Source organism: Monodelphis domestica, chromosome 6 (assembly GCF_027887165.1).
Source record: "Monodelphis domestica isolate mMonDom1 chromosome 6, mMonDom1.pri, whole genome shotgun sequence".
NCBI lineage: Eukaryota > Metazoa > Chordata > Mammalia > Didelphimorphia > Didelphidae > Monodelphis > Monodelphis domestica.
In genome coordinates this window covers 65,644,914-65,667,992 of record NC_077232.1, presented here as the reverse complement: position 1 = coordinate 65,667,992, position 23,079 = coordinate 65,644,914, and the positions used below count along the sequence as shown (strand labels likewise).

The 23,079-nt window shown below is 40.0% G+C and overlaps 1 protein-coding gene and 1 non-coding gene across 2 annotated transcripts in view; both read right to left on the bottom strand.

Moving 5' to 3' along the window:
• INSC (INSC spindle orientation adaptor protein) overlaps positions 1-23,079 on the bottom strand; it is a 172,361-nt gene that overhangs the window by 26,201 nt on the left and 123,081 nt on the right. Inside the window, exons 8-9 of the mRNA XM_007497036.3 lie at positions 11,205-11,376; positions 5,068-5,246 (exon numbers count right to left, since the gene is read on the bottom strand). Of these exons, the coding sequence (XP_007497098.2) occupies positions 5,068-5,246; positions 11,205-11,376 (351 nt within the window). The remainder of the gene's footprint in view (positions 1-5,067; positions 5,247-11,204; positions 11,377-23,079) is intronic.
• LOC130455320 (U6 spliceosomal RNA) lies at positions 1,511-1,617 on the bottom strand. The gene has a single exon (XR_008913234.1). It is a non-coding gene; the product is annotated as a U6 spliceosomal RNA (small nuclear RNA).

The following is a 23,079-nucleotide window of genomic DNA, read 5'->3' as shown; positions in this document are numbered from 1 at the left end:
CAAAGTCAAAAATTCATGTAGTCAGTGCTGCTAGGTGACCCAGTGGATAGGCAGCCAAGCATAGAGACAGGTGGTCCTGGGTTCAAATCGCATATCAAACACTTCCTAGCTAGATAACCTTGGGCAAGTCACTTAATTCTAGTTGCCTAGCTCCTCTGCCTTACTACTGATAATTGTATTGATTCTAAGAGAGAAAGTAAGGGTTTAAAAAAAAGCAGTGTAGACTAGTAAAAAGAGAGTTCAACTTGGGAGTCAGAAGACCTGTGTCTGTATCCCAGTTTTGATACTTAGAGGATATATAATACCAAATAATGCCACCTCTCATATGCTTAGTTGCCTTATCTGTAAAATGAGGATAAAGACACTTACACTACCTACCTATCCAAACTGACCAGGCTGTTGTGGCAAAAGCACCATTTTTTATCTGAAAGCACTATAGAAATGTTATTCTTTTGGTGGTGCTGATTACATCCTAAGATTAAACACTTATATCCAAGGTGGAAACTCCCCTAGGAGAGTGAAATACAGTCAGAAGGCAAAGAGGCACCAAGCATCTCAAAAAAGGGGACAAGCTCAGTCCTAAGATCCAGCCAAGAGAGGGAGCTATCCAGAAATGCAGATCCTCTTGGAGTAAATGGCCAGAAGAGGGGGAGAGAGGGGAGAGGCAGGAACCTGTAAAGGAAAAGGAAAGAAAGCAGAGAAAGAAGGAAGAGATCTTCCTAGGTTTTCTATAACCTTAAAGCTGTAGGGAAAGAGAAAAGGCCCTGGGAATCCAGGTCCCCTAACTCATGTGTACTTAGTCATTCACAACACAGTTTTATTGCACTTTGTAGTTGATCTTTGGTTACTTATAGGGTTCCTTTGGGCTCATCCAAATATCCAAAACTCTACACAATAGGCAAACTGCTAAGCCCTGGGAATTCCTTTGTGAACTATATATCACCAGTTAGTGTCAATAAGTAGCAAATACTCTCCTTCCATAGTTTAGACACTTATTTACAAAGGAACTACTAGCATTTTGTGGGTTGTTCAAGATTACACAATATCCTTCCCAGAATTGGCTGTAGATTTTTCCTACAACGCCTGCTTTCCCAGTACAGAACATCAAAAACTGAGAACACGACTTGACTTAATGGGCTTTGTTTGCAATCAGCAAATCTATGAAAATAGATCCCAACCAAAGCTTGTTACAAAAATGAATCGTTTCTTCACTACCATCACCACTATCCCCATCAGAATACTAAGGTTTGGAGCCTTCCTATTCCCAATAGTTGAGATAAGAACAGCTAGCTTGAAGTCTAGGACAGCATCAACTTCTCTCTCAGAATACCCTGAATGAATTAATTTTAGCCTATATACATCATAAGACTTTTATTCTAAACCTGATTCTACCACTAATGTCTATGTGATGTTGCTCCTCTCTGGGCCCCAATGTTGTCATTTGTAATATAGGTAACAATACTGAAGTTTCTGTACCAACTCCAGAATTGTGAGGAAATCACTTTTTAAAAAAAATACAGAATGCTTCATGAATTTGCATGCCATCCTTGTGTAGGGGCCATAATAATCTTCTCTGTATCATTCCAATTTTAGTATATGTGCTGCCAGAGGGAGCACAGGAAATCACTTTTTCTTGCATCTTGGAACATGAGTTGCCACCACCATCATTATTCACCCTGACTGAGGCAAGACACTTAAATTTCTCTAAGTCTCGGTTTCCCTAAATGTTAAATGGGGAGAAGGAAAGTAGAAGGCTTTTATGGTCTCTTACAACTTCAAGTCTATACTCTGTGCTCTAATACTTCTAATCTCCTTCCCAGTTCTGCATCAGAGATCAAAGGAGGTAATGGATGGGAAAGAATGTTACAAACCATGAGATGTTATACAGATGAAGAGACTCTGTGCAGAGGCCAACCCAGGCTGTGCAGGGAATGATGGGGAGGAGGAGAGGAAGGAGACAATTTCCTTTGATAGCTACAGAGTCTGAAACTGTGACACTCTCCTTAAGCCAATCACTTCCTCACTGGCCCCATTCATAGACAAATGAATTAGCTGTTGCTTCACTGAGGCTTACTAAGTATCCTAGTAATCCTAATGGAGAGATCCCCTCTCCACTACGCCTCCATTTGCCCAAGGAGTCTGAAATTCTGTTACCAGAGATTCTCACTAATGATCTCATGGTTAGGATGGTTTTTCTCCTATCAAGCTGAAATCTGCTTCTCAGCAATTTCCAACTCACTGATCCATGGGACCAAAGAGAATAAGCGAAATTCTTCTTCCATGTGATGATCCAGCAGATTTTTGAAGGCAGAGGTAATGGTCTGTCTACCCCCTTAGCTTTCCTTTCTCCAGGCTAAGCATCGTCAAATTCCTTCAATGTTGGATCTTCTTCCTCTAGACTCATTGTCAATGAGTTCCTCCTAACATAAAATGCCCATCCACAAGACCCAGGTCTGGTGAAACTAAAGCAGAGGAAAGCAGGACTATCACTTCCCTCACTCTGGACATTACACCTTGCTTAATGCAGCCAAAAATCGCATCACCTTTTTCCACACTCCTACTCACTATTGATCTTGAAGTTCCCTGAAAGAACTAAATCTTTTTCACATGTCATCTCCAGAAAGCCTTTCCCAATCCCCCTTAATGCTAGTGTATTCCCTCTGTTGACCATTTCCAATTTTATTCTGTATCAATCTTATTTACACATAGTTACTTGCATGTTGTCTCTCCCATTAGACTGTGAGCTTGTGATCAGAGACTGTCTTTTGCCATTATATCCCTAGCACTAGCACACAGTAGGTGCATAATAAATGCTGGTTGCTATTGTCATTGATCCCTTTCCCGTCCTGTACTTGTTCAGTTGATGTCTTGAGCCCAAATGTAGAACATTTCATCTACTACCTACTAAATTTCATTTTAAGAGAGCCATAACTCTAATCCCCAGTTCTGTCATGCATTATATTAGCCCTCCCTCTCTGCTTTATAAGAATTGAGTAACTGATGGAGTGTGATGCAGTCATCACAAAACCAATCGGAGAGCTAAGCCCTAAGAGATGGGGCACAGTATGGGCAAATTCAAATGGAGAGAGGACCAGACAGGACAGATTTCTGTCCTCACTGGAGAAAGGATTTGCAGTAGACAATGTGAAGTCAGCATGAGGGTATGAGCACTGGGTGGTAGGAGGGTAATAGAAGAGAATCTAATCACCCAGCATGTGAAGACTGCTTCGGCTGAACAGACAGAAGAAACCAATAAGAAGGTTCAACGGCAGAGAGGGCGATGCAACAAAGCACTGTGGAGTGCTTAGAGCGTGTTGGAGCACAAAAGACAACAAGGCCATCCAATGCAGTTGTGGAAGTCTCCAGGTGTAATGACTTTTCGTGCCACTGGACCCAGGCTTCCAACTCCGAGAGAGTGGAGCTGTCTCTGTGCATCGACTTTTCCACTAAAATCTCCTTCACACACAAGTGTTTTTGTGCACACTCATCTATCCCCACCCTCTTCAAGCCATATGAGGGTACATCACAGATGAAAGCGCACAAAGACAATTGTCATTCTTGGTTCCCGAGAGACTACTACTATACTATACTAAAGGAATGTGGTAATACTGAAGACTCTAAGGGAGTCTACTTAATTATCTTGCACATGGAGACAGATAGATAGAGGTTAGAGATACCATCTCCCCAACTAGACTTTAAACCTCTTGAGGACAAGGACTAAGTTTACTTACTCTGGATATATGTCTGTTTTCCCACCCCAAAGCCTAGCCTGATACTTTCAATGTCATAAACACAATAAATGTTTATTGTATGTTGACACTGAATTTATAAGACTGTCAGTTGGATGGGATTACCTTGGGGTCCTTCTTTATATAGACATACTGTTATATTTAAAATAGTTGTCTGCCATAAACTGTGGCAGTTAAAAGAGTTAATGCCATAAACTGTAAGAATTAAAATAGTGGAAGATATAAATTATAGTAGATATAAGAGTGGGTGAGTAAATTTGTGACCGCAGAAAATATGTTTCACTACAGTGTCTTGGTTTTAAATTAAATATAAGGTGGTCACCAGGGAATATATTCCCAATTGTGAATATACCCATATCAACTGGGTTTTATAGAGAATTTAATTAATAATACAATGAGGAATTAAAGAAAAGAGAGAGAAAAAAAGGAAATAAGTATGAAAGGCCTTAAGCCAACATGGCCTAGACCTGAGTCTTAAGAGAGAGAGAGATCAGTCAGTCAGTCTTTTATCACTCACCACAAGGTCTGTCTAAGCAAGGATTCTAGTGACAGAGTCTCCTCAGAGAGAGTTCCAGCCAGAGTCCTCCTCAAAGAGCCTTCCAGCCAGAGACTGTTTCAAAGGGCCTCTCTCAAGAGCCTCCAGAGGGACAGAGTTCCCTCAGAGGAGCTCCAGCGAGACCTCCTTAGAGATTGTCCTCCAAGAGCTTCCCTTCTCCAGAGCCTCTCCTCAAGAGATTCTCCAAAAGGATTGATTTTCAAGAGATTCTGCTTTTTCTTATATAGGGGGTTTTCTCCTATGTCACCTCCCCTAAGTTCTTCCATCTACCAATCACAGTAGATGTTTTCCAAAGGACTGCCCATTCTGAATTCACTGCTGGGTCGACTAATCCCTTTAGTAAGTTTGAATCAGAAAAAACACTGCTGGGTCGACTAATCCCTTTAGTAAGTTTGAACCAGAAAAAAACTTCTGAATAAGTTTTCACCTCTTTGCTCCTGGCAAGTTTACAAGTTTCCTGACCTTTAATAGGTACTTAGCACCCCATTGTATTAATTCTAAAAATAGGCATGGCTTAAAGAACTTTTTCCCTCATTATAAGTATGGGTTTAAGTACTTTCATTGTTTAGCAAGGAATTTTCTCCCCTAAAGCAGTCCTAAGTAAGGGTGGAGTAGAGGTCCTCCCATTTCAGATCCAAGTAGAGTTCTCACTGTCAAAATAGGGAATGTTCCCAGTAGGGAATTGTTCCAATGGAGAATTCCCCAGTGTGGAAATTTTTAACATTCACAAGTCTGAGAAATTTCAAGATTTACAATACTCACCTGATCTCGGGTATAGGGAGTGTCTACTCTCTGCCTATCAGCACAGGCTTCTAGAAGGATGCGCATGGCATTCAGCTGCAGGAGCATCTCACAGGCCATGGTGTCAAAGAAAGTGATGTTGGCAAGGGCTGCAGAAGCCAATAGGAAGACTTCACCAGATGAGGCCTCTTGGCACAGTTCTGGAGTAGGGATAGAGTCTGGATTAGAAGAGGAAGTCATCACTCCCTCCAAATTGATTTTCAAGAAGTCCTACAACTCAGACAGAACCAGCACATTGCGAGAAGGTCTCACATCAAAGTCTTGAATCGAAGGGTCATATCTGACCTCATCCCTGACATTGTGTTGTCATTCAGTTGTTTTTCAGTCATGTCTAACTCTTTGTAGCCCCATTTGGGGTTTTCATGGCAAAAATACTGGAGAGGTTTATCATTTCCTTTTCCAGTTCATTTTACAGATGAGGAAATGAAAGCAAAAAGGGTTAAGTGACTTGTCCAAGGTCACACAGCTTCTAAGTGTCTGAGGCCAAATTTGAACTTTTAAGAGTACTCTTCCTGACATCAGGCTGAGCATTCTATCCATTGCACCTCCCAGATGCCCTTATCCCTGAGATACCAACTTCTATATAGGCCAGTCTACATCGATATGAATCACCTGCTATCACCTGTTGGTCATATACTAGCCATATCTCCAGATGGGCTTATGTCATAGCATATATGAAGTTTCCTGGCTAAGGCAAAATTTACTTTTCTATGAAGGTCTCCTTGTTGCTAGCATTCTAAACCTGTGATTCTTATTGCCTTGTATTTAACCCTATGTCTTGCTTAGATATCAAAGATTTATATATTCCCTGTTTCCAGATTGTGTTTTGTTTTGTTTTGTTTTTTTTAATTTTCTGTCTTGGAATCAGTACTATGTAAGGTACAACAAGGTAAGGGCTAGGTAGTGGGGGGAGGGAAGAGTTAAATGACTTACCCAGGGTCATACAATTAGGAAAGGTATGAAGCCAGACACAGGACCTCTTGTCTCTGGACCTGGTTCTTAATCCACTGAGTCATCTATCTGCCCTTCAGATTACTTTTTTTTTCTTTTTTTTTTTTTATTTTTTTATTTTTTTTTATTTTAATATATTTTATTTGATCATTTCCAAGCATTATTCGTTAAAGACATAGATCATTTTCTTTTCCTCCCCCCCACCCCCCATAGCCGACGCGTAAGTCCACTGGGCATTAGATGTTTTCTTGATTTGAACTCATTGCTTTGTTGATAGTATTTGCATTAGAGTGTTCATTTAAAGTCTATCCTCTGTCATGTCCCCTCAACCTCTGTATTCAGGCAGTTGCTTTTTCTCGGTGTTTCCACTCCCATAGTTTATCCTTTGCTTATGAATGGTGTTTTTTTTCTCCTGGATCCCTGAAAGTTGTTCAGGGACATTACACCGCCCCTAATGGAGAAGTCCATTACGTTCGATTATACCACAGTGTATTAGTCTCTGTGTACAATGTTCTCCTGGTTCTGCTCCTCTCGCTCTGCATCACTTCCTGGAGGTTGTTCCAGTCTCCATGGAACTTCTCCACTTTATTATTCCTTTGAGCACAATAGTATTCCATCACCAACATATACCACAGTTTGTTCAGCCATTCCCCAATTGATGGGCATCCCCTCGTTTTCCAGTTTTGGGCCACCACAAAGAGCGCAGCTATGAATATTTTTGTACAAGTCTTTGTGTCCATTATCTCTTTGGGATACAGACCCAGCAGTGCTATGGCTGGGTCAAAGGGTAGATATTCTTTTGTCGCCCTTTGGGCATAGTTCCAAATTGCCCTCAGAATGGTTGGATCAGTTCACAACTCCACCAGCAATGAATTAATGTCCCTACTTTGCCACATCCCCTCCAGCATTCATTACTTTCCTCTGCTGTTATGTTAGCCAATCTGCTAGGTGTGAGGTGATACCTCAGAGTTGTTTTGATTTGCATCTCTCTGATTATAAGAGATGTGGAACACTTCTTCATGTGCTTGTTAATAGTTTTGATTTCTTTATCTGAGAACTGCCTATCCATTTCCCTTGCCCATTTATCAATTGGAGAATGGCTTGATTTTTTGTACAATTGATTTAGCTCATTATAAATATGAGTAATTAAACCTTTGTCAGAGGTTTTCAGATTACTTTTTTGACTGTTGCTTTCTGACATAGCTTTAACTTGACCACAGCACTTCTAGGAACTCCTTGGATTTAGCTGACCTTCAATAGTATATACCAATGGGGTCACAAAAGTAATTAATCAGCACAACCAAAGATAAGCAACCAAAAACCTGTAAAGAACTATATGAACTGATGCAAAGTGAAGATAGTAGAATCAGGAGAACAATGTATACAGTCACAAATATATTATGATGATCAACAGTGAAAGACTAAACTCTTATCAGTAAAACAAGGTTCCAAAATAACCCCAAGGGACTTGTGATAAAAAATGCTCTCCAGTCAAAGAAGAAACTGTTGGAGTCTGATTGAAGATCAAAGCATGTATGTGGGATATGTGTCTTTTGTCATGACATGAGGAATATGGAAATGTTTATTGCATGAAAGCTCTGGTATAACCATTGTCTGACTATTTATGCTTCAGAAAGAGGGAGAAGGAAAGAGGAAGGAAGAAAATCCAAATGACAAAATATCATCAAACAACTGTCAAAAATTGTTTCAATATATAATTGAAAAAATAAGCAAAAGAAATATGTAAGCAATTGAAGAAGGAAAAGGCTATGCTTTGATGTCCCTAAATGCCACAGTCTGGTTAGATCCTTGAAGTCTCTTCTCCATGATTCTTAACTTCATTTTTTAAAAACAAAAACAAAAACAAAACAACAACAAAAAAGCCTTACTTTCTCTCTTCAAATCAGTGCTGTATATTGGTTCCAAGGCAGAAGAGTGAAAAGGGCTAGGCAATGGGGGTTAAGTGACTTGCCCAAGGTCACACAGCTGGGAAGTGTCTGAGACCAAATTTGAACCCAATATCTTCTGTCTCTAGTATTGCCCTTAACTTTGTTCTAAGAGCTAGTTCCCACTCTTCCCTTTGCTCCACTGCACCTAGGTTCACCATGATTATGGGAATATTCTGGACATTGTGGCTCAGTGAAAAAAAAGACCTGAATTCTGCTCCTAGATCTGCCATCAAATAGCTCTGTACACATTTCTTCCCCTCTGTGGGACTGTTTCCCCATTTGCAAATGAAGGTTTTGATCCAGAAGGTTTCTAAAGGTCCAACTCCAACATTCTCTGAGTTAGCCTCAGCCCTGAAGTAGGAGTCCAGATCTGGGTGAAGTAGTTAGTAGTTAGTGACCATCCTGCCCCATGGCCCAGAAAAATCAAGGGTTAATTCATCTCCATCTGGCACAGAGGGCTGGAGCTATGCATTCACCCCCACATGCTACAACAACCATTTCTTCATAGTCGGCAAAGCCCTCCCCTTTCTCTCTTGACTATGTGGCTGCTGCCTACACAGCAATTATTAGCACAACCATCTAAGTGCCTTTTAATTTTGGCCCTCATTTATTTTAACTATGGTCTGAGTCATCCAGCCATTTAATCTACACTGTGTGTTAAGAAGATTAAATGGAGCAATCTGATGACTCACTTATAAATGTAATAAGAGAAGAAAGAAAGAAAGAAAGAAAGAAAGAAAGAAAGAAAGAAAGAAAGAAAGAAAGAAAGAAAGAAAGAAAGAAAGAAAGAAAGAAAGAAAGAAAGAAAGAAAGAAAGAAAGAAAGAAAGAAAGAAAGAAAGAAAGAAAGAAAGAAAGAAAGAAAGAAAGAAAGAAAGAAAGAAAGAAAGAAAGAAAGAAAGAAAGAAAGAAAGAAAGGAAGGAAGGAAGGAAGGAAGGAAGGAAGGAAGGAAGGAAGGAAGGAAGGAAGGAAGGAAGGAAGGAAGGAAGGAAGGAAGGAAGGAAGGAAGGAAGGAAGGAAGGAAGGAAGGAAGGAAGGAAGGAAGGAAGGAAGGAAGGAAGGAAGGAAGGAAGGAAGGAAGGAAGGAAGGAAGGAAGGAAGGAAGGAAAGAATGGAGAGCATGTATTCCCAAGCTGTCTTGGCTTTTTTTAGTTCTTCCCCATCTGCCTGCTGCCCAGATACCCCACAAAATGGCCTGTCTACTTAATATTGTGGGAGAATATATGGTGCTGCTCTCCCAGGGGAGTTTCTATCAAGAAGTAAGGGTTAGCACAGCAAGATCAACACTTCCCAGCTGTGTGACCCTGGGCAAGTCACTTAACCCCCATTGCCTAGCCCTTACCACTCTTCTGCCTTGGGGCCAATACTTAGCATTGAATCTAAGATGGAAGATAGGGGTTTAAAAAAATTCAAGGATGGTCAGACCCTGAGAACTAGGGGAAGAAAGAAGCAGGGAAAGAGAGATGGAGGAAGAAGTAAATAAATAGGCTTATGTCTTGATCCAAGCATTTTTTCAAGCTTAAGCAAACTGGGAAGACTCCCATTAATTCCCACCCAGGCCTGGTCTCTGATTACACTAGCCTCTAGCAAAAGGAATGATTCAATCTAGTCAATTTTTTTAAATCCTTGCTTTCTTTCTTAGATTGTTATATTGGTTCCAAAGTAGAAGAGTGCTAAGCATTAGGCAAAGAAAGTTAAATGACTTGCCCAGGGTCACAGAGCCAGGAAATATTTAAAGTCAAATTGGAAGCCAGGACTTCCCCCATCTCTAGGTGACTCCATCTAGTCTTCACCCTTCCCAATTTTCTCAGATCCTTCAAATTCCCAAGACCTAGTTCAGTTTCTGAAGGGAAATCTCAAAATTCTCTAAAATTGTAGCTATATACACATATAAATTATATGCATATATGTCCACATATTATTTACATATATCAAGAGCTGAACTGGACTTGTGATTTTACTGGTATTGGGAATTTTCAGATGAGGAAAAAGTCCTGGCGATTTATGGTCTTAGAGAACTGGAGAGAGTCCTGAGAGGTTAAGTGACTTAAGTAAAGTCACACAGCTAATATGTTGGCTTCAAAACCTACTTTCTTCTTCACATGGATATGCATGTATACATATTTCTAATAGTAATGTTTTGGGAGGTAAGGAAGAAAGAAAACTGGGGATAGATGTTTTGACAAAGTAGAAAGAATGCAGAATTAGGAGGTAGGGGGTTTAAATCCTAACATTTATAAGAAAGATGTCCAGCTCCAGAGGAAAAGGTCCTGGATTTGGACTCAGAGGGCTTGGTGTCTACATCATGGCTCTGCCACCTACCTAGTGGTCTTCTCAGAGGCATGACCATCTGCTTCACCACAGTATCCTAAAAGGATCATGGGACTTTTTCATCAGAACTGAAAGTGAAACCTTCCATAAGTGTTGGCTTGCTCTTCCAAAGGTAAGCTCCTTGAGGGCAAGGATCAGTTTATTTTTATATTTGTATTTGTATCTATTTGTATCCTCAGAGTTTGGCAACAGTACTTTGGATACAGTAAATGTTTGGTAAATGATTTATTCATCCATTCATTCATTTATTTCTGGACTGACATCCTTGCTGGTCTTGTTTCCTTATATATAATGACAAATTTGACCTTGATGGCCTCTAACATCTTTTCTAATCCTAAATCTATGGTCCTGTGATTATTCCTAAAGCAGTTCCCCTTACAAGGTCTTGGTTTCCTTATCTGCAAAACGGGGGAGTTTGGACTAGATTATCTCCCAGGTCCTTAAACCTCTAGGACATACAAGTCCACCCTATCAAAGTCAAGACCCACCTTTTAGTCCTGGCTGAGCCACTAACTTTTTGTGAGACCTTGGTCAAGTCCCTCTCTATCATGAATGCTCAGTTTCCTAACCTTTAAAATGAGATAGCTCAAAGGCCCTTCTGGCTCTGACAACTTGTATTTGATTGTCACAAAACTGGAATCTTGACAATGAATAGACTTTGAAGCTGAAAGGGATGACTGTCTAACAGTGGAATTTCAGGCAACATGACAAGCTGTAAGGGAGATATTTGGAACCACCAGGGAGTTCCTAGTGCCTCTTGAATAATATCAGATGGTTGGCTGCCTATATAGCCAATGGGCAAGTCCTATGGTTCCTGCGTTCACCATTCCTGCTAATTCTCCCTCACCTGTAATCATAGTTACTTACTGATGAGAGCTGTCACGATCTCCTCCATGTTCTCCAGGAAACTGCTGAGATGCTGGGTCACAGGCAAGTGTGGAGACGTGATCTGGGCAACCACGGCAGCAGCCTCTGCTCTGGTAGCTTCTGAGTGGCTACTGTCAGTCAGGATGTCAGCCAAGCACAGAATGCCATCTACCTAGAGAGAATAGAAGGTATAGAATTCCCACTGTGAAATCAGGTCATGGGCTATGGCAATCCCCCTACCTACCTCTCCTCACCCCAACCCCACAGCAGAAGCAACTGGACAAAAGAGAATGTGTGCATTGGACAGAAGCTCAGTCTCCCGTAGATTCAGCCCAGCCACAAACACAGCATTTGATTTTTAGTCAGAAGACCTGAGTTCCAGTCCTGAATCAGACATAAATTAGGTGATCTTGTGCAGTCACCCTACTTTTCTGAGAATTCCTTGGGATATGGCTTCCAACCCCATCCTATAACTGAAATTGCTTCCCTTGGCTTCTGTAATGCTCTAATTTCCTGATTCTTTTCCTATATAACAGCTTCTTCTCACACTCCTTTGCTGGCTCATCATTCATCTCCTGCTCCCTAAGCATAAATGCCACACTCACATAGCTTTGTCCAAGACCCTCTTCTCTGTGACCTCTACTCTCTCTTATTAACTTTATCTACTCCTATATAACCAATTATCACCCATATGTAGATGACTTATATATATATATGTAGATAGATAGATAGATAGATAGATAGATAGATAGATAGATAGATAGATAGATAGATAAAATCTCCCTTCTGGCTTCCATTCTTTCATCTCAAACTACCTGCTAGATCTTTCCATTTACTTGTGTCCTTGGCATCTTAAAATCAAGATATATAAAACAAAACTTATCTTCCCCATTAAATCTGTTGTCTCTCTGTGTTGAGAGCACCACCATTTTTCCAATGTCTGGGTGAACTTCAGGGTTATCCTTAATGCTTCTCTCTCTTTCTGCCACCCTAACCCCTCAAATCTAAGTCTTATTGATTCTATCTCCTCAATGTTTCTTGAATCTTTCCTCTTTTCTGTCTACACACTACTTACTACCAATCTAGTTCATCAATCCCAAACTATTGCAGTAGCTTCCTAGTCAGTCTCCTAGCTTTCAGCCTCTCCCCTCTCAATACCTAATCAATCTGCCACTCAGGTAACAAAACAACCTGCCTAAAGCGTAGTTCTGGCCACATGTCACCTATGATTCAAATTTTGATTCTGCCAATAAAATTAAAATGACAATCCTACCTAAACTAATCTATTTATTCAATGCCATTCCAATTAAATTGCCAAAAACTAATTTTATTAAGCTAGAAAATATAATTAAAAATTCATCTGGAAGAACAAAAGACCAAGAATATCAAAAGAATTAGTGGAAAAATATAAAGGAAGGAGATCTAGCAGTACTAGATTTTAAATTATATTATAAAGTATTAATTATAGAAACTATCTGGTACTAGCTAAGAAACAGAAAGGTAGATCAGTGGAACAGATCAGACATGTAACAAACAATAGTAAAAGAGTAGAGTAATCTTGTATTTGATAAAAGCATAGATCCAGGTTTGTGGAAAATGAAATGATTTTTGGTAAAAATTATTAGGACAACTGGAAAGTAATTTGGCAGAAAGTAGATATGGACTAATATCTTACATCATTCAGTAAGATAAGATCAAAACAGATACATGATCTAGACATAAAAGGAGACACTATAAGTAAATAAGAAGAACAGGGACATATTACCTAGCATATTTGTGGATATGAGAAGAATTTGAGTTAACTAGAGATGGAGAGCACTATGAAACCTAATATGGATAAGTTTAAGTACATTAAAAGAAAAAGGTTTTGGACAAATGAAATAAATGTTTCCAAGTTTAGAAGGAAAGTAGAAAATGGATGGGTGGTTATAAACATCTTTTCCGATATAGGTCTTATATCTAAAATATATAGGGAACTTTGTCAAATTTATAAGAATAAGAGCCATCCCCCAATTGACAAATGGACAAAAGATACGAACAGACAACTTTTAGTAAATTAAACTTGGAAGAAATCAAAGCCATGTATAAATATGTGAGAAAATGTTCTAAATCACTGTTGATTAGAGAAATGCAAACCAAAATAATTCTGAGATATCATCTCACACCCATCAGATTAGCTAAAATTACAAAAGGCAAAATGACCAATTGTTGGAGGAGAGGAGAGGAAATGGGGCACATACTATTAGTAGAGCTATGAACTTATTCAACCATTTTGGAGAGCAATTTGGAATTATACCCAGAGAGTTATAAAACTGTGTATATCCTTAGACCCCAGGAAAACCATTGCTGGGTCTGTTTCCCAAGAAAATCAGGGAAAAGGTGGGGAAAAGGACCTATATGTTCCAAAATATTTACAACATCTCTTTGTGGTGGCAAAGAATTTGAAATTAAGAGGATGCCCATTATTTAGGGAATGAATAAACATATTGTGGATATGATTGTGATGGAATACCATTGTGCCATTAAAAAAATGATGGTCAGGCTAATTTTAATAAAACTCAGAAAGAACCTGGGAAGATAATGTACAATGAAATGAGTAGAACCAAGAGAATATCATACATATAGATTTAAAGAATAAATTGTGAATGTTACTTCCAGAGAGAGAACTAAAAGGTGGAAACATTAGACATAATTTGTATGAGTATGTCTGTCTCTCAGATGATGTCTTTTGTGATGTGGGGAATATGAAGAAAAGGGAGGGGCTGGGACCCTTGTGGATAAATTCTATTAATAAAAAAAATTCTTGGCTCTGATATTTTCAAGCAAAAAAATCTATTTTCCCTCAGAATTTCCTCTACTCTGTAAAATGGGGGGTGATATTTGGGGGTATAGTAAATTCCACTTAAGGTCTCCCTCCACTATAAATCCTGGGATGCTACAGAAATTGATGGTGCTCCGATCCCTATATCAAATGTTCTAATTCCTCTAAAAAGCAACTCTTGTGTGATGGAGAGGTCAAATCTGAAATATGACCTCTGTATTCACAACCCAACATGACCACTTATTAACTATGACCTTGACCAAGCCCATTCCTTCCTCGTTTATGTAAATAGGATTAGATCATGGAATATACAATAAAAAGGTATCGGATAGCACCAGACACTAGGAAATAAGTATGGTGTGGTAAGTGTGATGGATTTAGAATCAGCGATCCTAATTTTAAATCTCTGCTTTTCCACTTAACGCTCTATATGACTTTAGGCAAATCACTTGACCTCTCTTGAATAGTTTCCTCACTTAAAAATGAGGGGGTGGAATTTGATAGTCTCTAAGGTCACTTGCTGCTCTGACTCAATGACCCTGTAATCCTATAATGCCATCTAACCCAACTCTCACTTAGCAGGTAGTGGAAGCATTGATGATCTCCAAGTGATGATCACTAAGATTCCTTTTGGCTCTCAACCCAATGGACCTGACATCTATCACTCAGTCTATAGTCAATAGTTCTTAATAAGCCTGGGATTATGCTAAATCCTAAAGATAAAAAGAAAGCCAAAAATGGTCTCTTTATTCCATCTAATCTGAAAACACAAAAGCTTCAGAGCTCAAATTGAGTAATCTTAAAGAATCAGTATTGGGTTTTTCCATCTACTCCAAGCTTCATTTGCAATAAAGGAAAGAGGGGAGGGGAAAGTTGTCCACGCATGGTCCAGGTCATCTAAGGAACTCTAGTAATCAAGCAAGGTATGGAGAAATGTACAGACCGAGGGGCTGCCTCCTACCTCCTACCTCCAATGGATCTGACTTTAAAGGAAACATCCAAACTGAGATCCGGGACCTGGCTGGGAATGTTGGTCCCTATTCCCCACTCAATATCATTCCTTGACTACATAAGGAAAAAAGTATTTACTCTAGCTAGAGTCACTACCTGTGTAACCTTGGACAAGTCAGGACCACCTTGGAATTCAATTTACTCATATATAAATGTGATAGCTGATGTGAGGGTCTCTAAATTCCCTTTTGGCTTTAGGTTCTCTGCTCCTAGGTGTCCTGAATCCTTATCTAGTGGGTTGTTTATTTCCTGCTTTGACAGACTTATTTCTTGCCCATTCCAGCTTGGGAGTCAGGTGGACTGGGGTATGGGTGCTAATGGGGAGCCAGTTGCTGGTCCCTGTCTTCTGATTCTGCCATTACAAGCTAGCCCCTATGCATCTTCATTTCCTGCTATTCATTCTCAAGTGGTTCTTTAAAAGCTCCCACTGTTATTTATTAGGGTAGGATTTTATGTTACCTCCATTAACAACCCAAGATGGATATAAATTTCTGTTGTTTGGTGAGTGTTTGACAATTAGGGAATTAGAGAGACAAGCAAAGCCCTCAGACACTGGGGAGGCCAAAGGACTCTCTCAGGCATGAATCATGTTGATAGCTTCTTTTAAAATGAAGACAAATATTGTACTGGGTCCCTGATGGAGCATGAGTACATTCTCAATGCTGATGGCACCATCACATGGGTGGCCTCTAATTTGCTCAGGTCTCAAATGGAAGGACAAAGGGACAGTCTGTGCCCAGCAACAGGAAGCAAGCTCATTGAGAGCTTCACAAACCTTTTCAGATGAGCTGCCCTGATTCCCTCCAGGTTCCAGTGAGCACCTGCTTAGGATCATAAGTAGGATTAAAGCTAGAAGGGAATCTCAGAGGTCCTCTAGTCCAGTCCCCTCAGCTAAGGAAACTGAGTGCTATAGAGGTCAGAATAGAATTAGCTGGCCAGAGATAATAGAGTTAGAGTTGGGAGAGGCCCTAGAAGTTATCCAATCCAACCCCCTGAGGAAACTAAGGCCAAGAGAAGTCATCAAATAATCAATTTCATGCTGGGAGGGTCCTAGAGATCATCAAAGCCAAAATTCGCATTCTACAGATAAGAAAACAGAGATTCATAAGGCAATAGATAGCAGGGATGCAGATGCAATGAATGAAACACTACCATACAAAAAAAGCTTACTTTCTAATGGGAGAACCAACAAGGAAAGGCAAATTGTCTGGCTTGACTGAGGCAGAGGATGTGTGAGTGGGGGATTGAAAGAAATAAAGCTTGAAAAGTTGGTTAGAACCAGATTAGGAAAAACCTTGAATGCCAACCAAAGGACTTTGGACCTTTCTTAGTAGACAATAATGAACCACAAAAAGATTCTGAACCAGGGAGTGACTTGGGCAGACTTGTACTTTAGGAAGATCGTGGGGTCAGTGGCATGAGGAGTAAATAGGTCCTGAATTCTGGGGAGCAAAGTTGGCAGCTATTGCAGTAAGAGCTAATAAAAGAGCCTGGATTAGGATGGAAGAAGTGAAAGATCAGAAAGATATAACGAAGATAGAACTGGCATGACTTGGCAACCTAGAATGGAGGAGAGGGAGGGGAAAAGGAAGGAAACAAACATTTAGGAAGCCCCTATGTGCCAGGCGCTGTGCTGTCTTTTACAAATATGATCTCATTTAATCCTCATAACAACCCTATGAGGTAGGTGGTATTATGATCCCCATTTTACAGAGAAGGAAACTGAGGCAGACATTAAGTTAAATGACTTGCCCATATGCACACAGCTAGTAAGTTTCTAGTGCTAGATTTGAACTTAGACCTTCCTGATTCCAGGTCCAGTGCTCTAAACTGGACCACCTACCTAGCGTGGAGAAATGAGAGGAAAAGGAAAAAAAAATGAAAGATAACTCCAAGATTGTCAGCCTAGGAGACTTGGGGGGAATAGTAATTATAATTAAATATAAGGAAATTAGAGGGTAAAAAGCTACTCAATATAGTCCCTGAAGGGACTTTCAAGGCCATCTTGTTCAACTCCCTCATTTTATAGATGAGAAAAACTTGAGTCCCAGAATGATTTAATGACTCATCCAGTTGTCACATAGGTAATAAGCATTTGAGGGAAGATTTGAACTCAGGACTTGTAGACATGTAAGATATTTCTCCCCAAGTCTAGATGATCTTTTGACTAAAAATTCACTGATATTCCCCCCCAATACTAAGATCATAACAATATAACTGACCCTTATTTCCCTAATTTATAAAATGAGATAGCTACACATACACCAAACTATTTCTAGGTGTGGGGATCTTTGCTATCTTTAAAAATGCAGACTCAACACTGTTCATTCATAGACTAAAACAATGAGCTCTGAACCTGTCTGTTCACCCACTCTCCATTCCCTGGAGAGCATCCATAATTTGACCCAAATCCAGACACTTGGACCAACATAAACCCTTTATGGGGAGAGTCAAAAAAGGCCAGCTATTGATACAAAAGGTTCTGTCCCATCTCTAGCCTCAATCCTTTGGGATTGTGCTCAATTGTCATTATTTAAATGTTCTGCTCCACTCCCTATCCCCCGACCTGAGAGAGTGGGAATAAAATAGGATAAGAGGAAAAAAGAGGAGGACTGATAAGCAATCAATCACCAACTAGTTAATAGGTGCTTACTATACATCAGGCTCCATTGCTGAGAGCTGGGGATACAAATTAAAACTAAGGAATTAAACAATCTCTACTCTCAAGTTGCTTGCCAAGGAAGAGAAGAACCCAAGAAAGTCAGACCTATCTACACCCATCTCCTCACTTTCCAGATAAGGAAACTGAGGCTCAGCCAGACACTCAGTAAATGTCTATTAAACACCTACTACGTACCAAGCACTGTCTTCAGAGGTGGGCATACAAAAAAGAGACAAAAGGTAGACCCTGCCCTCAAGGAGTTCACATTCTAGTGGCAGAGACACCATGTTTGGACAAATAGCTTGCCCAAAGTCACAAAGTAAGTTAGTGACAGAATGAAGCAAAGAGCTGGGTGAGTTTGCCCAAGTTCCCAGCTAGCACTATGTCCCTGAAGAAGACTCAGTGAGGGGTTTGGGTTAGCCATGGAATGCTCCAGTTGGCACCATGAGAAACAGCTCCCACTAACTGGCTTTGACTGGCTTTGGTCCCAGCTCAGAGAGGTAGGCATCAGCAGTGTCCCATCAGCCAGCTCCCCCTCCCTGGCAATAAATTTAAAGATGACAAGAAGATAATGTAATAAAAATCCCTTTCACATCCCTAAAGAAATTGCCACTCTAAGCACTTACAAGATTAGCTTTTACATTGAGAGGGACCCTGGACCACTGCCCTGCCTTTGGCTATTTGGGGAAGAGTGGGAAGAGGGGCTCAACTAGCCTTGACTGTCATCCCTACTGAGCCACAAGAGCAAAAAGGTGAAGTGGACAATAAGCCCAAGAAAACTCTGTGGGCACAGAGATGAACCAGAGATGGCCACATGAATATGTAAGAAAGACAAAGAAGTGGTAAACCCTCTGTCAGACTTCTCAACGACAGCATCACATTGATAAATGAAAAAAGCATCAAGCTTTGGCTTTTATGCAAATATCTAAGGGGCCCAGAGCCCTACTTATAAAACCTAATCACATTTGGTGAAAACTAATCTGGCTGCTCCATGGTGGTTGGGTTGCTCTTGCCTGGCTCAGTGGGTTGGGGGCACAGGGACAGGAGGGCTGCTGGGTAATTACAGTAGTCTCATTATCACTGGTGACTAGATGCCACCAGAGGGAGAGGACCACTTAAAGAAATGGGCTTTTCACCTGCCTCATTGTCTATCAGAGTTGAGCATCACAGGTCTCTGGATAAAAGGACTGAGATCAGCTAGATGACTGGAAGGGACCAACAATACCCACTTCAAACTCATGTCCATTATGCATATGTCCCATTGCTGAGGACAAGAGCCTCCTCATGTAGGTAAATGTGAATGCTAATATTTACTATAACCTAGGATAGAGAATAATGGATGAAAAGGGTTTTAGAACAGGAGATGGGGTTAAAGTGGGAGCAGGGGAGGCAGAAATAGAGCTGCACAAGCAGCAAGAAAAAAAACAGGGATAGGTCTGATTACAGAAAGCTAGGATTCTGTTCATGAAAAATGGGAAGATTGGGGAAGTTTGGGAACAGATTCTAAAATGAATCCTTTGTAAAAGCCAGAATCACTCAGAAGCAAGCTTCTTCTCATGAAATACAAGCCATGTCACATCTATCAGCCAGTAAGGGAAAATTCCTTGGACCTGGAATTTCTGGATTCCAGGCAGTATTTGATGAAAATCTCCCACTGTATTCTTGAAAATGAGATGAGAAAGAACATGAGCTTGCTGTGTTCCCTATTCATATTTTCTCTGTCAATTGAATGACCAAATCCAAAGAGCATTCATTAACAGTCCACAAAGGTAAACTATTCTAGCTAAATTCAAGGAAGTGTATCACTGAGCTTCTTAAGATTGGTTTTTGTCTTTCTTGGTATTCCTAGTTCTTACACAATGTCTAGCATACAGTAGGTGCTTCATAAATGATTTTTCCTTTTGTCTTGACTTGTTGACTTCACCTGGTTAAGTAGCAAATGTGTTTTACAACTGTTGTGATTTTATGAAGAACATCTACTAAGATATAGAGTTCTTAATTGTGTTGTTTCATGAACCCCTTTGGCAACCTGGGGTACCTTTCTCAGGATACTGTTTTTAAATGTATAAAACAAAATATATAAAGTAAATCAATTATATTGAAAATATGTCAAAATATGCATTTTTTTCATTTAAATTTCTTTTTGTGACATTCAAATACCCCGTAACTCTCTCTCCCTTCCCCTCATTAAAGAAGGCATCATTTGATAAAAATATACATATAAATCATATATGATATATGTATATACCTATATGTATATATAAACTATATCTCAGGGCAGCTAGGTGTCTCACTGGATAGAGAGCCAAGCCTGGAGACAGGAGGTCCTGGGTTCAAATTTGACCTCAGACACTTCTTTGCTGTGTGAACTTGGGCAAGGTACTTAACCCAAATTGCCTAGCCCTTACCCTTCTTGTGCCTTGGAACCAATATTCAGTACTGACATTTATGCCATGTGGGACCATGGGTAAGTCACTTAACTTCTCTTGCCTTCAGTTTCCTCATTTATAAAATGAAAATGTTGGACTTTCCAACCCTGGAACTATAATCCTAAGGCACTGATGCTTAGCGGTTTGTATTTGTACCGTAATCAAAGTTAGAAAGGACAATTAATCCAGTGGAAGAAAGAATGGGATCCAATATTATTTTGACAATCTGGCAATCAGCCAGATGAATTGAACAGGAGGGGAAAGAGGTCAAGGATAAGGTCAATACAAACTCCTAGAACTTAAGATCAGAATCAGAGTACAAATATAGGAGTTCCAGCTTGGCATTCCTTCAGATGAAAGAGACCCAGAGATTTAATAAACCACAAGTTTAATACAAGCCAACAGTATAATCCTAGAAGCTAATTGTTTTTTAAAAGCTAATATGATCTAGTCTTACCGACTATATCCATAGAAATATAACGCCCATAGTCAAAGGGTAATAATCCTAGTTTCCTCTGCTCTGATCAGATTCGATTTCAAGAATTTTGTCCAGTTCTGGGCACATTTAAGGAAGGGAACAAGGAACTAAGTAAGCATTAATCTAATGCCTACTATGTGTCCTAAATTCTTTACAAATGGATCATCACTACAAGCCTGGGTGGTCCTATTTTTATTCCCATTTTATAATTGAGGAAACTGAAGCAGGAAGGAGTTAGGTGACTTGTCCATAAACTCCATGGGGCTTGTGAGGAAGTGAAATGGGAAGGGATAAGTGCAACACCCTTTTACCTGACTGCCTGCTTTGGATTCCTCTCCAGAACTGTACTTCTCTCATTCTCCCCAGCCTTCTAAATGCCCCCCCTCCAGATATCCCAATTTTACCTCCCCACTCCTTCAGCTCTTGAACTTTCCCTATCCCTGAGTTTCTCACCTGATCTCCAGATTGCTCTTCTCTTCCATACCTTCATATATCTTCCCATCCCCCAGATGAGTCCTCAAAATCCAATTGTATCCCTTTCCACATTCTTCCTTCTCTCCCACTGTCCCTGACTGATCCATGGATCTTCCTCAGATTCTCCACCTCTCACAGCATCATGCTAGTGTTGGGGCTGAGTCCCACAGCTGCCTCCTCTCCCCTTTATCCTTTTTGCATAATTTAATAAATAAATGGTCATACTTCTGTTTAAAAAAAAAACAAGGATCAGTCATAGTAATAAAGATGTTTTGCCTGGAAAATAGAAGACATAATGGGAGAGGAGAGGACTGTCATTTTTAAACATCTGAGGATAGAATGATTAGTAGAGGAAGGAGCCAGTCAATGCCAGATGTCTTTAGCATGAAACCACCAAGGTAGGAGCATCTTGAAGGTAAGAAGCAACCCATTCTTATTATAACCAAACTTTTAAACCAAGTACATTAGAGCCCCCTAGGTTTCCTTCATCTATATTCCCCATAGGATCTGGGGGAATACATTGTCCCTACCTTCAGAGAGGGGTAGCAAGGTGGTACAGTGAATAGAGCACCAGGGCTGGGGTCAGGAAGACCTAAGTTCAACTCCAGCCTCAGACACTTACTAGATATGTATCCCTGGGCAAGGCATTTAATTAACTCCATTAGCCTCAGTTTCTTTACCTGTAAAATGAGGTAGTTGGACTTGTGACCTCTAATGTCTCTTCCAGCACTGAATCTAAGGCTGTCTATGAAAATGTTACCATTTCTTCTCATTAGATGTGTTTCATCTTGTCAGATTTGGTACCCAGTTTGGAACTGTCAAGATCTTTCTAGATCCTAATTCTTCCAACCATTTTCCTAGCACCCAGCTTAGTGTAGCCAGGGCTAGTATTATTTATCTTCCCTACCTCTGTTTTGCCTCCCCCATTCTGCTTTAGGAAAGTAAGCTGATCCCAATTTGGCATTTGAGAGACAAGAAGAAAAAAGAGCTCCTTTGTGGTAGGGATTAACTCAGGCATGACATTCACAGCTCATGTGCCTAAAGGAAGATAGATATCAATTCTTAGAGCAACCACATCAGAACCTGAGGTCTGGTCTAGCACCCCCTAGGAGCCAGGCAGGGGTATATTCCTAATCTGAGTCTTCTTAAGACTAGGACTATACTAGAAAAATAATGCCATTTCACAGGATCACCAAATGTTTTCTAGGCCATCCCTAACATACTCTGTAGTAATTATTTCTTTACTTTCTAAGTGATCATAAAGCATTTCTTTAATGAGTTCTACAATCTTACCAACAATCAAACTCGTGTCCATTAGCTCATAGTTTGAAGTATCTATTTCCTTTTCATTTTTTGACAGTTGGGACAAAAATTGCCCTTCTCTAATACCACATGATGTCAATTCATCAATTAATTGCCCAGAAAATTAAAAATGGACTTCTCAAGCTAATAGAATGAACTATTTATTTCAGCCTGTTCAATGTTCTTTCCTTAGTCTTGTATATAAACCTGAGATATGGAAATGCTAGTAGAGCTTCAACAACGAGTTCTCTTGAAGAAAAATGTAAGTCAAATATATTTTTAAATTTAATCTTCATTATTAATATCTTCTCCATAACTTTCTTAAGTCTGGATTTTTTTAATCAATCTCTGGTTTTTAGCATGCGCCAATTTCCAAGGTAAAAATTTTCACTCTAAGATTTAACAGTTGGCTCTCATGAGCTGGATCCAGCATACCCATGATCTGAGACCTGCCATGCTTTTTTCCCTATAGCTCACTTGATATTTCTGAGCTGTTAAACTTTTAAAAGGGGTTGTTTCTGCCTATACATTTTTAAGTTTGACTTATCTCTGAGCCCTAAGACCTGGGAATTGGTGGGTGACCTTCCTGAAGGGAAAGGAAAATGGAGCAATAGAACCATTAGGTTGGTGTCCCTCTCCTTGCCCTATGCTTTAGCCTCCTGAATTGTAGCTAATATTTTGATCAAGACCATTGCTAT